Below are 15011 nucleotides of genomic sequence, written 5' to 3' on the forward strand. Positions count from 1 at the left end.
CCTGAGCCGAAGTCGGACGCTTAACCGACTGAGCCACCCAGGCGCCCCAGGCCCGTAGCATATTTTACCTGTACTCTTACCCTGGCAAACTCCAGCATCCTTTGGGATCCAGTTTACCGATTCAGAAATATTTACTGCATGCCTACTACATGCTAGGGGCTGAAGATGCAGCAGTGAACCTGGCAAAGTCCTTGTCTCCGTTCCAGGCTGGGAACATTCCAGGCTGGGAAGGTGGGACACATAAATAGTAAAGTCATCCCAGATAGTGAAATGCTGTGGGGAAAGTAATGGCGGTGGGACCCCATAGAGCGACTTGATGAAGGTGATGGTAGAGGGACAACTTAGCCTGGGAGAGCTCCTTAAGGAGGTAACGTTTTTGCTGAACCGAATGGGGAGGAAGAGCCAGGCCAGGGGAGGGGCTTTCCAGGCAGACTGAGCAGCCAGCACAAAAGACCTCGACACTCGTGTCCATTGAAGAGTTATTTTTTACATTAGTCCTTGCTTGCTGAAAAATTTAGGCATTAGAACAGAATATTGTTGATTATATAAATAGAACTTAGGGTTTTGAATGAACAAAAATGTATGTTTATTTTTAAATTAAAAAAGAAATAACAAGACTTTGGCATGTTTGAGAGGCAGAAAGCCAGTGTGCCTGAAAGTCAAGGAGGGAGGGAGAGGGAATGGAAGGTAGGCTTCTCAGGCCATGGTAAGGAGTTTGGGCTTTACTCTAATTGGAATGGGAAGCCACTAGAGGGGCTTAAGCAGAGAAATCTGATCCAATGTTGACTTTTTGGGGGTCTTTTTGGCTGCTGATTAACAAATGGAACATAGGGGGGCAGAGTAGACACAAAGAATAGTCAGGAGGCAACGGTGAGGGTCCAGGTGAGTTCGAATTCTTTGCAGATTCCAGAGCAGGCACGGTAGTTTCTCCTATAATCTCATTTCTTACTTATCTGTAAGTCCTTCCTACGTGATGCCTCTTGGACAGCAGGTCCCAAGTGAGTGTTGAATTAATTCATTTAGTCATTCAACAAATATTTATTAAACACTAATTGCATGTCAGGCACTTTCCTGGTGGTTGAGATACAGCAGTAAACAAAATAAACAAGAAGAAGCTGCTGTCCTCCTGGGCTTACCTTATAGTCCAGTAGGTACAGTAAACAGAAAGGCTGACAAACCCATGATGTAATATCAAGTGAGGATGAGGACTATGAAAAAGAATAGCAGGGTAAGGGGATAGAGGATTGAGGTTTTTATTGTAGATCGGAAGGTTCAGAAGGAAGTGACGTTTGAGCAGAGACCTAGGTGAAGTGAATGAATGAAGCCTCCAAGTAACTAGAAGGGAAATAGCGTCTTTTTGTGCCACACATCACGTTGTATTTCTTCACATATATTGCCTCACTTCTCACACAGTCCTGTGAAGTACGTTTATTCTGGGTATGGAAATTTAGGCTCAGAGAGGTAAAGTAATATGTCTGAGATCACTCAGCTTATGCTAAAGCTGGGACCCAAGCCTAGCCTTAATTGATTCTAAAGCCTCATGATGTGCTTTAAGAACCAATAAGCACAATAAGCTTATTGTAGCAATAAGAACCAATCCCAACACTGAGAGTCCAGGAACTTTCCCCACTGAACTTTTTTTCTGCTTTAGGACCAGAAAATGGCTGTTTTATTTCATTGTGTTCTCGTATTCTGTAAGTCAGAATTAACACTGTGCTTTGAAATCATGTGAATTGGGAGCAATATGACCTAGTGTTTAAGAACCAAGTAGACCTGGGTTCAAGTCCAGAACCTGTTTGCTTGGTTAGTTCATTAATTTTGCTCAGCCAGTTTTTACAAACGTAAAGGCTCTGTGCTGGAGGCTAGGGATGTACAAACCTGGTGTTTGTCTTCATGGAGCTCACAGGCTATGGCCAGGCCCCTTCTTTATATCATCTGCAGCTTATCCATGGAATATACTACTACCCACAGTTTATGGATGAAAAATTGAAATTCAAAGAAATTAAGGGACTTGCCAAGATCATATGGTCAGTAAGTGGCAGTCAGGATTTGAATCCTATTTCTCTGTTACTAGAGTACGTGCTCTTTATCCTGCACTGTCTTTATAGGTGGGTTATTCTGGAAAGTGCTATGTGTACTCATGGACAGCAGATGTAAGTAAGACTTGCAAGTGGAATAGATAACAGTCAGCAGGTTTATTTTTTAGTTCTTTTAAAAAAATTTTTTTAATGTTTATTTTTGAGACCGAAAAAGAGACAGAGTGCAAGCAGGGGAGGGGCAGAGAGAGAGGGAGACACAGAATCTAAGGCTCCAGGGTCTGGGCTCTGGGCACAGAGCCCCACATGGGGCTTGAACCCACAAACCACGAGATCATGACCTGAGCTGAAGTCGGACGCTTAGCCGACTGAGCCACCCAGGTGCCCCTATTTTTTAGTTCTTGTTCTTTTGTCTGCAAAATCTTGGAAAAGCCACGTAACCTCCATAAGCCTCAGTTTCCTCATATACCAGATGAAGAGATTGTTCTCAGTGGCCTGCCAGGTCCCTCTGAACTTTAAAATTCTGTGATACTGTGAATTTCTGCTGCTGAATGCTCATTGCTCACTTAGATTCTCCTTGGAGTGGCCTGGTTGTGTATCATATTCTTCTTTCAAAGACCTAGTTTACATAATGTGTACCTCTGCAGCCCCTCAGGAGTTAACGGTTGCCCTTGTGCATTGTATGTAAGTTTGAAGGATCAGTGAGTTTTACTTAAATTTCCAAAGACTTGGGGATCTGTTACATTATATTTTACATTATTTTATGTTGGTTAATGGGAGTAATCTAAGAGAAAGTTGACGGACCAAAACCGTCTGCTCCTGCAAACCTCATTTTTTATACACTTACTTCCCTTTGACAAGGTGGTAAGGTCATGAGGCCCCTTACTGAATTATACGTTTGGTAGTTTTCCAGATAAAAAATGAATGATCTGTTCTTCATTATGGAGCCTGTGTCACATGAGAGGATAAAGGTTGATTTAGACGTGAAGAGGACCAAGGTTTTTATTTGGTTTTGGCAGTGACTTCCACATGACTGTGGGCACGTCACCCTAGCAGCTTGCTGCCTGCTAGTTCCTTACTTGGAAAATAAGTGAAATAATACATAATGATAGGTAGAGATTTGGTGGGATTAGTAGAGAAAATAGATTAGGTCGTATGATCTCCTTAGAGGAAAGAAACTATGTAAATATAAGATACTGATATTATTTCAGTAAACTTAATTTTCTAGATATATATAATTCTAGTTGAGAAGGGAAGAAATGAGGAAGGGAACTAATATATTGAGTACCTACTATGTCCCAGGGCCTGTTAGGTGCTTGACATAGATGGAGAAAGTGGGAGAGTCTGCTTTTTAAGTGGGAGAGACACTTTTTAAAGTCTGCCTTGGTATCACAGAAGCATGCAGTTGAGTTCATCCACTTTTGTAGCTGTGTGACAATGGCACCTGTCCCCACCTCTCTGAATCTCTGGGAGATTACTTGTAGAGTATTTACAGGGCTGGCGTGTGGTTATTGGGAGATTTCAGTGAGTTAACACACAAAGATTTTGCTGTTTGGCCGGCACCCAGTGAATGAATGCTAGCAAATGTTCCTCTTCTCCCTTTCATAGGTAGGTCAGAACATAATTCCCTTTTAAGGACGAGGAAACAGATTCAGAGAAGTGAGGCATCGGTTCCGGGTCAGATAGCTGGTAATTGGCAAAGCTGTGAGGAGGAAAATAATACACTAAGCTTACATGAGGTGATTGGGAGGTGAGATTGAACCAGAGGCATACATCCCTAGGATCAGTTTCTGATTACAAGATTTCAAGTTTAGTTCTAGGAAAACGTGCCCTTCCTGATGATCTTGACTCTTCCTCTGCCTAATGATCCGTCTGCAAGTTTTCTGGTCTTAACTCTGGCTGCCCACCGCTAAGTTTTATTTGCAGTTGCAGCAGATCTCAGCTAGTACCTCGCCTTCATTATATTTCTCTGATTCTTTTATTCTTATTTAAATGAGTCTACTGAGTATGTTGACTCTTACTAGAATCTGCCTCTGATCCTTTTGGGAATTAGGGGGAAGATAAATCCTAAATCGACAACATGTCAGACCTGGAGCCGTCTTTCACAGCCTCTGGGAACCCAGCCCCGTGTGGTTGCGTGCGGTTCTTCTCAGTTCGGTACCGCGGAGCCTGAGGCTGGGCTGTGTCTGCCCCCACTGGCAGTGCGTATAGTTTTTGTTTTCTTCTCTGGCCAGCATTCTTTGATTTAGAGAAGCCAGCCTACTGGATAGATTCTTTGGCCATTCCTGTTAATCAGGTGTATTGAAATCATTTCTTCTACTTTCCTTTCCTATCTATGTAGTCAAACTTTGGGTGCTGTTTATCAACCACCTGCTCTGCAGGTGCAGCACCTGAGGGTGCCGTGCTGAATGCTCTGTAGTTTCGTCTTGTTCTCATTACACTCCCATGAGGCCAGGAGACTATTCTTAACACCCATTTGACTGGGAAGACAACGGAAGCTCATGGAAGGTGAACGCCTGCCGTCACAAAGCTAAGTGGCAGAAGCATGGTTAGAACTCAGGCCTCACTATTGTAACTGCCGTTGCCTGTTCTCGTCTCCTGGTGGCACATCTCTCTGGAATATCACTCTTTCACTTCTTAATCAGGGACTCTGAAAAGTTTTGAGCAGCAGATCTTTTTGCACCAGGCCAGATTTCTGCCCCTACCCCATTCATATCTTTACTATGCCCCCACACAAACAAGCAAACACACACACACTCCCTTGCTCATTGTTCTATCAAATCTCAGGGAGAAAACCACACACAGTAGAACGAAGCTGCTTGGTGGAGAGCACTGACTGCATGTCTGCCTTGAAAGAAACCTGTAAGGAATCATGAACTCACTGAAGAGATAAAAGCACGTGTGATTGACTCACTCCCTGCTGAGGCTGCGTTCTTCCTTGATTGTCCTCCTCTTTTGTTATTTTTCATCAATGTCCGCATCGATTTAATTTTAAGTGGAATTAAAGAAAAAATTAAAATACCTCCATCCTGTTCTCCATGGGGAACCACTCTTAGCACCTTGATTTTCTAGATTTTTTTTTTCCTGTGCAGATTCAAACACATGTCTATATCTCCTCCTTTTTCTTGTAATGATAAGGGATTAAATTATACATACTGTTCTGCCCTTGTTTTTTTAACTTAACAATGTGTCATTACTCTCTGATGAGTAAGAGTGAGAATTCTTCCTCACTCTTTAAAGGATGCATAGTGGTTACATTTTACATACAGCATTAACTAGTTCCCAGTTGTTGAATGTCTTTGTTGTTGAAAGTTTTTCTCTTTGACTAACAGTGTCCTAATGATCTTCAAGGTGTACTTCCTGTTCTACTGGGAGTGGGAAGGGAGGGGCGCTGGAATTGGGAAACAAGTGAACAGAACGTGGGGAGCCTTAGTGTTGCTACTGCTGCTTGATTGCCTGAGTGCTTGTTTGCAACAGTGTGCTGCATATTGCTGAGCTTCTTAGAGACGGGGACATTTCAGGGCCAGACAGCAGTCTGCAGCTCCCCCAAGTGACCCCTCCAGGGGTCCTCAGACCCAAACTGCTTTCCTCAGTCTATTGATTTAAATGTTAAACTCATCCCAAAACACCCTTGTAGAAACATCCAGAATAATGTGTAACCAAATATCTGGGCAGCCTGTGGCCTAGTTAAATTGACACATAAAATTAACCATTGTAGTTTTATAGATCATTTCAAGGATTTTAGCTTTTGCTTGGAAGGGAACGGGAAGTCAGTCAATGGAGGGTTTTGAGCTAGGAGTGACATGATCTGAATTAGGTTTTCAAAGGATCGTAATGGTGGCTATTTTGAGAATTCTGCTGTAGGAAGGCAAGGGTGAAGGCAGGGTTCATTTAGGGGCTATTGCAGTAATCCAGGCATGATGATGGCCTGGACTAGCTTAGTAATGTGGACTTGGTAAGAAGTGGTCTGCCTCTGGATACATTTTAAAGAAAAAGCTGCCAGGATTTGCTAATAGATTAGTTGTAGATTTAGAAAGAAAAGACTAAATATAAATATGCCTCCAAGAGTTTTGGCCTGAGTACCTGGAAGGATGGGATTACTCCTCACTGACAGGGCAGACTGTGGGAGGGCAAATTGGGTGCGAGGGAAGAGCAGGTTTTGTCTGTGTTTATCTTGGGATACTATTAGATACCTACGTGGGGAGGTCAAGTAGGCTGTTTGATCTGTGAGTTTAGAGCTCAGAGGACAGGTATGTGGACCAGGGAGAGAAATCTGGGAAGTATGACCCTGTAGAGGAGGCCGTGAAATTAGGTGACTTTTTTTTTTTAGGTTTATTTATTTATTTTGAGAAAGACAGAGAGTGCACCCAAGCACGGGAGGGGCACAGAGAGAGAGAGAGAGAGAGAGAGAGAGAATCCCAAGCAGGCTCTGTGCTATCAGAGCCTGATGCGGAGCTCAATCCACGAACCGTGACATTATGACCTGAGCTGAAATCAAGATTTGGACACTTAACTGACTGAGCTACCCAGGTGCCCTGAGGTGGGATTATTTTAGACAGGAACGTAGATCATGAAGAGAAGGGGTTTGGTGGCTATGGCCTTGATGCTTGACTTTCAAGATTTATGGGTCAAGGCAGTGAGGAGAAACCAGCAAAGGAGACTGAGACTAAGTGGCCAGAAAACCAGGAGAGCGTGGAGTCCAGGAAACCGAGCAAAGTGTTTAAAAAAAAAATTTTTTTAATGCTTACTTATTTTTGAGACAGAGAGAGAGACAGAGTGTGAACTGGGGAGGGGCAGAGAGAAAGGGAGACGCAGAATCTGAAGCAGGCTCCAGGCTCTGAGCTGTTAGCACAGAGCCCGACGTGGGACTAGAACTCACGAACCAAGAGATCATGACCTGAGCTGAAGTCAGATGCTTAACCAACTGAGCCACCCAGGTGCCCCAACAGAGCGAAGTATTTTAAAGAGGAGGGAGTCATCGGCTATGCTGAACATGGCTGGTAAGTCCAGGGAGAGAAGGTCTGAGAATATTCACTGCATTTAAGGACCTGATTTATCCATCACTTAATGTCTTCGTAGAAAGGAAAGCACAAAGGCTTTGGGGTTCAAATCCCTGTTGCGTCACTCTAGCTTTGTCAGCTTGGGTCCTCTGAGAAGCAGACGCCAGGACAGAATCAGATGTGCAAGAGGTTTATGGGAGGAAATGCCTGCAAGAGACACCGAGCACAGGTCTACCGCCAGTGAAGAAAGGAAGAGAGGGGGATTGGGTGGGAGAAGACTCACACAGCACCCCTGAGAAAGTCACCTAGGCTGAAGGGGCATTCCTGAGCAGGTTGCCTATTAAAGGAGTCCCTCTGTCACGTGGTCATTGCCTAGCAGCAGTCTGGTGAATGTGCCCATTGCTCAATTGTTGGAAGCTTCAGCCTCCTTATCTGTAAAATGGGAATGATTTTTATGGTTGTGAGGAGTAATGGCATATTATGTGGGTTGCTCTTAGTGTGGGGCTTGGCATGTCATAGGTACTTAATCAGTTTTAATTGCTGTATCTTACACTATTTGACTTTATCAAATTCTCTTGGTTAAGAGTTCTTGGAAGCCATCTTTTTCTGATTATTTGGAAGTAAAACCAGTGATACTTGACTTCTGTTTACTGACTGCTCTTTTAGTCCTTAACTCTCACCCTCTTCCTCACCAACTTCTACCCCCAATGCCATGTTCATTTTTTTCTATCCTCCATTTTTAGGGATGGGAGGAGTGGAGTCATTATGTTGTAATTATCTTGGAATTTCAGTTACTCGGGAACACTGTAGTTTGATTGTTAACGAGCATTCAGTTTGTTCTTTGAATGTGAATTGTGGCGAATACAACCTCCTAGGACGTCTATCCCAAATAAGAAAGTCTGATGACCAGTCCTGCCTATGGTGTGGGATATGCTTTGTGTTTCTGGTGAGCAGAGGGACCTTGGCTCTTGTCACCCTCAGCCCACTGAGCTGCTCCACAGGGCCTCCCAACAGCCAGACAGTTGCCATTGTTGGCTTCTGCTTTCCCTTCGGGCATTGTCAGGGGTGATAGACCTTATGCCCAGGCTAGGCCCCTTCCCCCAGATTTGTTCTGAGGTGACAGCACGGAGGAGAAGTCTACTCAGGATCAGACCTGGCTATTTTACCAGATACCAGTAAAAAGCCCTGAGTTACAGTTCTCCTAGCCCGAATTCCCTTTCCCAAGTAGTTTTCCCCCACCATATCCTGACATATGGTTTCTCATGAACGATGGCCAGGTTTTTCCAGGGAAAGCAAGCCAGGTAAGGCAGGGTGGTCCCCAGGCTGAGTTAACCATGGGCGGGGAGCTGTAGTGCAGCCTGGGAGAGCCAGCATTGAAAGCTGGGGGAACCAAGCTTATAGTCAGAAGAACTGTGAAAAGAAAACCAATAAAAAGAGTTCTGTGAGCTTATGCTAGTTATTTCAGTTCCCTGAGTCTCAGTGTCCTCATCTGTAGAATAGGATAATAGCCGTATTTACTTTTATGAACATTTATTGGGAGAAACTGCTGAGATGGATAAAGGGGAGGGGGAGCAGCACTAGAGGGGAGAGCCTTTGGACCATGGATGCAGGCCTGACACCCGTGAAGAGAGGAAAGAAAGTCAGCGAGGGTGAATGTTAGTTTTTAAGTTGTCGCTATCAAGGTAGCTGCTGTTAAGGAACCTTCCGTGTTACCTGTTACGGGGAGCCCTATCATCACTGCCATTCCCCAGGTGAAGAAACATGTGCCACCGTCATTACGTTTTCCATCCAGGAGACAAGCCCTGTTCAGTGACAAGAACCAAGTAGGCACGTGACCTTGCTTAACTGCTTTATTGAGATATAATTCACCCATTTAAAGTGTACAATTCAGTGGTTTTTGGTATATTCAGAGAGTTGTACAACATTCACCACAATCAATTTTAGGACATTTTACATCAAAAAGAGACTTTGTACCCGCTAGCAGTCACTCCCAGCTTTACCCAATCCCCTCGCCCCACTTGGGATTGCTGTAGGCAACCATTAATCTGCTTTCTGTCTATAGATTTCCCTGTTCTGAGCATTTCATAAAAATGGAATTACACATTATGTGGTGTTTGGTGACTGGCTCTTTTCACTTAGCATAATGTTTTCAGGGTTCATCCATGTTCTAGCATGTATAAGTACTTCATTCTTTTTAGTGCCAAATAATATTCCATTGTATGGACATTTTATTTATCCATTCGTAAGTTGATGAACTTTTGAGCTGTTATGAATAATGTGCTGCGTGAGCATCATTGCACAAACTTTTGTATAAACATACTTTCAGTTCTCGTGAGTATATACGTAAGAGTGGAGTTGCTGGGTCATATGACAGCTCTGTTTAACTTTTTGAGGATCTGCCAAACTTCTCCTCAGGGGCTGCACATGTTACATTCCCACCAGTAATGTGTGAGGGCTCCGGTTTCTCCATCTCCTTGCCAACACTTGTTGTTTTAGTTCATTTTTATTATTATTACCACCACCCCGATGGGTATGAAGTGGTATCTCATTGTAGTTTTGATTTGTATTTCCGTAATGACTGCTGGTGTTGAGTGTCTTTTCATGTGCTTGTTTGACATTTCTGTATCTTTAGAAAAATGTCTGCTGAAGTTCTCTACCTGTCTTTAAGTTGAGTGGTTTGTCCTTTTATTGGGTTGTAAGAGTTCTTCATATATTCTGGATACTAGACTTTTAGGTGTATGATTTTCATCTCCCTTTGTTTCTTTTTTTTTAGAAAGAGAGTGAGCATGAGTGGGGGAAAGGGTGAGAGGGAGAGAGAGAGAGAGAGAGAGAGAGTCATAAGCAGGCTCTACACTCAGCGTGGAGCCCAATGCGGGGCTTGATCCCACGATCCTGGCATCATGGCTTGAGCTGATATCAAGAGTTGGATGTTCAACTGACTGAGCCACCCAGGCACCCCTCATCTCTCTTAATCGCAAAAATGGTACCCATTTATTATAAAAACTCAAATCCTACAGAAAAATAAAACGTTCTCTTGTGGTCCCCCAAATGTTCTTCCATAAAGTAACTATTGGTAAGTTTAATGTATATCCTTCCAAATTATAAAAGAGGTGTGTACCCACCTACGCACATACACACATACACACACACGTATTTAAGTTAACATAAATGAAATTGAGTATTTGCTTTTTTCACGGTGATCTCACTGTTGCAGAGAAATACCCTTTTGAGATGGGTGTGATACAGATGTAATCCTGGGGCATCAGAAAGTTTAATTCATTTGGGGTCACAGGTTAGTAAGTGGAGGAGTCATTATTCAGATCGAATCTGTCTGCTTCCAAAGCCCAGGTTCTCGCCACACTGTCGTCTTGCTTGTCAGGCTGCCAGCGTGGAACCTGTCTTCCTGCTCTGTGGCCTCCTTGTCTAGCTGCCGTATCGCCTAGTGGCTCTTGTACCGGAGAAGTGTGTATGATGTATACATTCCAGGAAATACCCTTTTCTTACACAACCCACACACGTACGGACCTTTAGCAGTCTTGAAAGGGAAAAAAAGGTGAGCGAAGAATGCCTAATGACCTCATTTGGGCTGGGGCGGCCACAGACTGCGTTTGAGCAACTACAGCTGCTTTTCCTTCCCCTTTCTTCCCACCGCCTGCTTGCCATCGCTGCTTTCTCAGGGCCACTCATTGTGCTGGATGAGTTCCATCCGGCACATTGTTTCTCTGTGCCTTCCAGTCCTGCAGGGCCCTCTGTGCGGTGTTAGGGTGCCCGCCTTCTCCTCTGTGGCGTTGCTTCCTACCCGGCCTGCAGCTTGTTAGGCTCGCCTCCTGCTATTTCGGGATCCACGTGTGTGAAACGGGCCTCGCTCCCAGCACATAAGTTCTGGTTGAAACACATAAGAAAGTGCAATCCGGAATTGAGTGGAGCATGGACTGAGGAGAAAGTGCCACCGACACCTGTGTAAAAGCTGCACCCCAAAGGACGGGCTCCTCTTCTCCCTGCCCCTCCTCTGGCCTCTCCCCTTCATGTCCTGCCCCTGTTACAGAACATGGCAATTGACTGCTGAGGTCCGATCACTTTTCCATCGCAGTCCTCTCTGGATTCCCTTTCTCCTTTCTTCCCGCTGCACTTGGACTTATAGGGGAGCTGGAGCAATAGTAATGAACTGTATATCTAAGCAGGCCTTAACGTGAGAGCAGTGCTGTTCCCATCACTTCCACCAGTAAGAATAGCTGCTTCGATTTGTCTGGCACCAACAAAGAATGCAAGGGCCATCTGCACTGGGCTCGGATCCTGGGTCTACCAGGAACTTGCTGAGTGGCCTTGGGCAGGTTACTTGATCTGGCTGAGCCTCCCTTTTCTTATCTGTGAAATGCAGGTAGTAGTGCCAGTGTGTCATAAGAGCGTTGTGAGGATTTATGGAGCTAATGCGTGGAGAGTGTATCAGCTCAGAGGCTGGCACAGGGAAAGAGCTCTGCAAATGTTAGTTATCATTATTTTTACTGAAGGGGAGCAGGTACCATCCGAGTCATGTGTAGGCGAACGCAAGTGTGATAATAATAAGGTTCTTCCTTATCTCACTATCGTGCTTTATTTTCGTTATAGCTCTTCTGTTTCATTTTATGGATTTATTATTTCTCTCTCTCCTTCACTAGAATGTGGACAGGAAGAGCTCTGTCAGCTGTATCCCTAGCCCCGAAACAGGGCTTAGTGTGTAGTAAGTATGCAAAAATGCCATCAGTGTTTATGGAATAAGGGGATTAAATGAATATGAGCACTTGCTGTATGCCCGCTGCTATTCCAGATGCTACTCGTATCAGCTAATATATTCCTAACAGTCTTTTGAGGTAGGTATATTATTATCCCTCTTGTACAGATGAAGAACCTGAGTCATAGGGGAATGGAGCTCTTTGGGGCCAGTGTCACACAGTAAGTGGAAAAGCAGGCAGTCTTTCTCTGAGCCAGGGCTTGACCCCCTGTGCTGTGCACTCGCTCAGTAGGAGACATCACCATTATTTTTATCACTGATATTATCAATAGCTTTTAAGTAGTTAATACCTACACAGTCAGCATTCTTTAACCATCCTCTCTCGTTTGCTCCTAACACTCACTGTGGAAGAAAGGTAACATTTTTATTACTCCCCCTTCATTTGACAGTTGAGGAAATATGAACAGATAGTGTTTATTGAGCACGTCGCCGTGTACCAGCATGTTTATGAGCTCTTCTAATCCTCACAACAATCTCATTAAGTTAATGGTATTACACGCATTTGACAGATGGGAAAACTGAGGCAAAGAGGTAGAATGACTTGCCCAGGGCCGTGCAGCTAAGATGTGATGGATCTGAGCCTCCAACCCCAGCAGTCGGGCTTTAGGGACTGCTCTCCTGTGTGCCCACTGGGTATCTTCTCAGTTCAGAGAGGACAAGTTACGTGTACACAGTTACCCAGCTTGTAAGTGGCGGGGCTGGGATTGGAAATCAAGTCTGCCTTTACCACCAGACCCGTGTTCTTTCTCTACCTGCATGTAACTTGGGTTTCCATCCTGCTGGGGTGACAGGAAGAAGTCAGCGGACTTAATCACGGTCACTCTGCTGAGAATGTGGAGACGTGGCCCCCGACCTCACCTCCTTTCTCTTTCCATCCTGCTGGGCTGTATCTCAGCACAGTATGTCTGGGTCAGCCAGGCCTTTAAGAGGCACGAGACGGTCGTCTGAAAGCAGGTGGCCAGTTGTGTCCCCAGAGAGAACTGAAGTTACCGCTGGTGGTAGAAGTCCCTCCAAAGTGCGCGTACGATTTCCTTTGGGCTAAAAGGACACCTGATGTCCTTAGGAGACATCAGTGTATGTGAAACAGGCTGGCGAGCTGGCAGTGGTGGGGGTGAGGCAAGAGGGGATGGGGAAGTTGTATACCTAGAAGCATAGGAAGTCTGGCTGGGCTACACAAACAAAAACATTTCCTTCAGGGCCGGTGGCCCCAAGGCATCGGGCAGCGCCCACCGGCAAACAATAAAGTCGGGCGTGTGTCCGCAGCTGATTGCGGGCTGATGCCCCTGCTGGGGGGGAGGGGGCTCCCAGAAGCCGGTGAGGCGGTGGTGAGGTTTCTCTCGGTGGAGCTGTCAGAGATGTGTTTTGATGGGCTGTTCCTTGGATGTGCAGCTTCCTTCCCCCTCAGCCCGACCCCCACAGCTGCTGGAGCCCAACTCCCACCTCCCACCGCCTGCTCTCCTCTGTTCCCATTCTTTCCCTCTCCGCTTAAGCTGCTAAATCCTTTTGACGGTTTTCTCCCTCACGATTCATGTCCTGTTAGTATCCCCAAGCCCTGGAGAGCCTGTGGTAAGAGTAAGAATGCAGCCACCCCGCAGTGAGTGCCTATGGTGCACCCGCTGGCCGTGCGCCAGGCCCTTGCCACCACCATTTCATTTAATCCTTGCTTCTGCCCCCGTAGTAACATTCTTCCTCCCGCTTCACACGCGGAGAGCGTTTGGAGATGTTGAACAGCATGCTGACAGTTCTGAGGCTGACAAGCAGCAGAGTGAGGATTCCAATTCGAGGTCTTCTTGGCTTTAAAGCATGTTTTCCCCACCTTTTAAAGACCCCTGTAAGTAACCAGTGAGCCTTGCGAAGTCTAGTGTCTGACATATCATAACTGGGTTTTACTGTAACTGCCCACACTGAGCACAGCTTCCTCTAATACACACCTGGTGGATAGCTTTGTATATGTGTCCAGTTCTCGCTGAAACAATAGGAAGTATCATTTCAATCCGGGTGATTCTCTGCTGTGTGAGTTACCATCAGGGCATGCCCTGTGCTTATTGTTCATGCTCAAGGAATTTTGCAGGAAGGCCCCCATCCAGGATGTTACTGGAAGACCTGCCTGGTGGAGTATGTACAAACAAAGTGTGACCCTGCCAGCTCAGCCAAAACCCCTGCCTTATGTGGGGAGGCTCTCTGACCCTAGCGGAAAAGGCTGCTGTCTTCATCATCCAGCCAAGAAGCTGTTCCAGGGTGGGTCCACCGCTTTCCATCTGCCTGCCTACAGACTCCTGGGTAGACTTCTGCCGTGTGCTTAGATCTTGTTTGTACATCACTATCTACACAAAATACAAATCTGGTCACGTTTTCTGGGCCTCACTCAGGCTCCTGGAACTCCACATTGTTCTTAGAATAATCTGCTAGGACTCTTTTAAACTTTTTTATTGTAGTAAGATATACATCCAAATTTACCATTACTGGGGCGCCTGGGTAGCTCAGTAGTCAAGTGTCCGACTTCGGCTCAGGCTGTGATCTCACCGTTCGTGAGTTTGAGCCCCGCGTCAGGCTCTGTGCTGACAGCTCGGAGCCTGGAGCCTGCTTCAGATTCTGTGTCTCCCTCCCTCTGCCCCTCCCCCTCTCACACTCTGTCTCTCTGTCTCTGTCTCTCTCTCTCAAAAATAAACATTAAAAAAATTATTTTTAATTTACCATTATTTAAAAATGTATAGTTCAGTGGTATTAAGTACATTTACATTGTTGTCCAGTCTCCAGAACTCTTTATCATTTGGCAAAACTAAAAGTCTATACCCATTAAACAGTAACTTCCCATTTCCCGATCCCCCGGTTAGCCCCCGGTAACGGCTCTTCTCCTTTGTGTTTCTATAAATTTGACAATCTCGGTACCTCGTATTAAGTGGAATCATGCAGTATTTGTCCTTCTGAGTCTGGGTTATCTCACTCAGGGTAATGTTTTCAGGGTTTATGCACGCTATCCCATGTGTCACAATTTCCTTTTTGAGGCTGAATGCAATTGCACCGTGTGCATGTACCATTTGTGTGTCTCTTTACTTGTTGGTGGACCTACCGGGCTTCCATGTGACATTGAAGGGCCTGTATGCATACTCTTGGGCTTGCCAGGCTCGCCAGCCTCCTTTGGAACAGTCTTCTCTTCTTTCTGTTCTCAGCCTCACGGCCGTTTTCAGCCCCTCAGAGAGCAGTACC

The 15011-nt window shown here is 45.3% G+C and overlaps 1 protein-coding gene across 3 annotated transcripts in view; it reads left to right on the forward strand.

Annotated features, from left to right (window-relative positions):
- The window catches only part of MRRF (mitochondrial ribosome recycling factor), a 56780-nt gene that overhangs the window by 23046 nt on the left and 18723 nt on the right, over positions 1–15011 (forward strand). Inside the window, exon 6 of one of the 3 annotated variants that reach the window (XM_049628260.1) lies at positions 4824–7905. The exons of the other annotated variants lie outside the window; for them this stretch is intronic. Coding sequence (XP_049484217.1) covers positions 4824–4872 — 49 coding nt within the window. The 3' untranslated portion in view covers positions 4873–7905. Of the gene's footprint in view, positions 1–4823; positions 7906–15011 lie in introns of those variants that run through there. 3 annotated transcript variants of the gene reach the window in all.

The sequence above is a fragment of the Panthera uncia genome, chromosome D4, assembly GCF_023721935.1.
Source record: "Panthera uncia isolate 11264 chromosome D4, Puncia_PCG_1.0, whole genome shotgun sequence".
In the NCBI taxonomy this organism is placed as follows: Eukaryota; Metazoa; Chordata; class Mammalia; order Carnivora; family Felidae; genus Panthera; species Panthera uncia.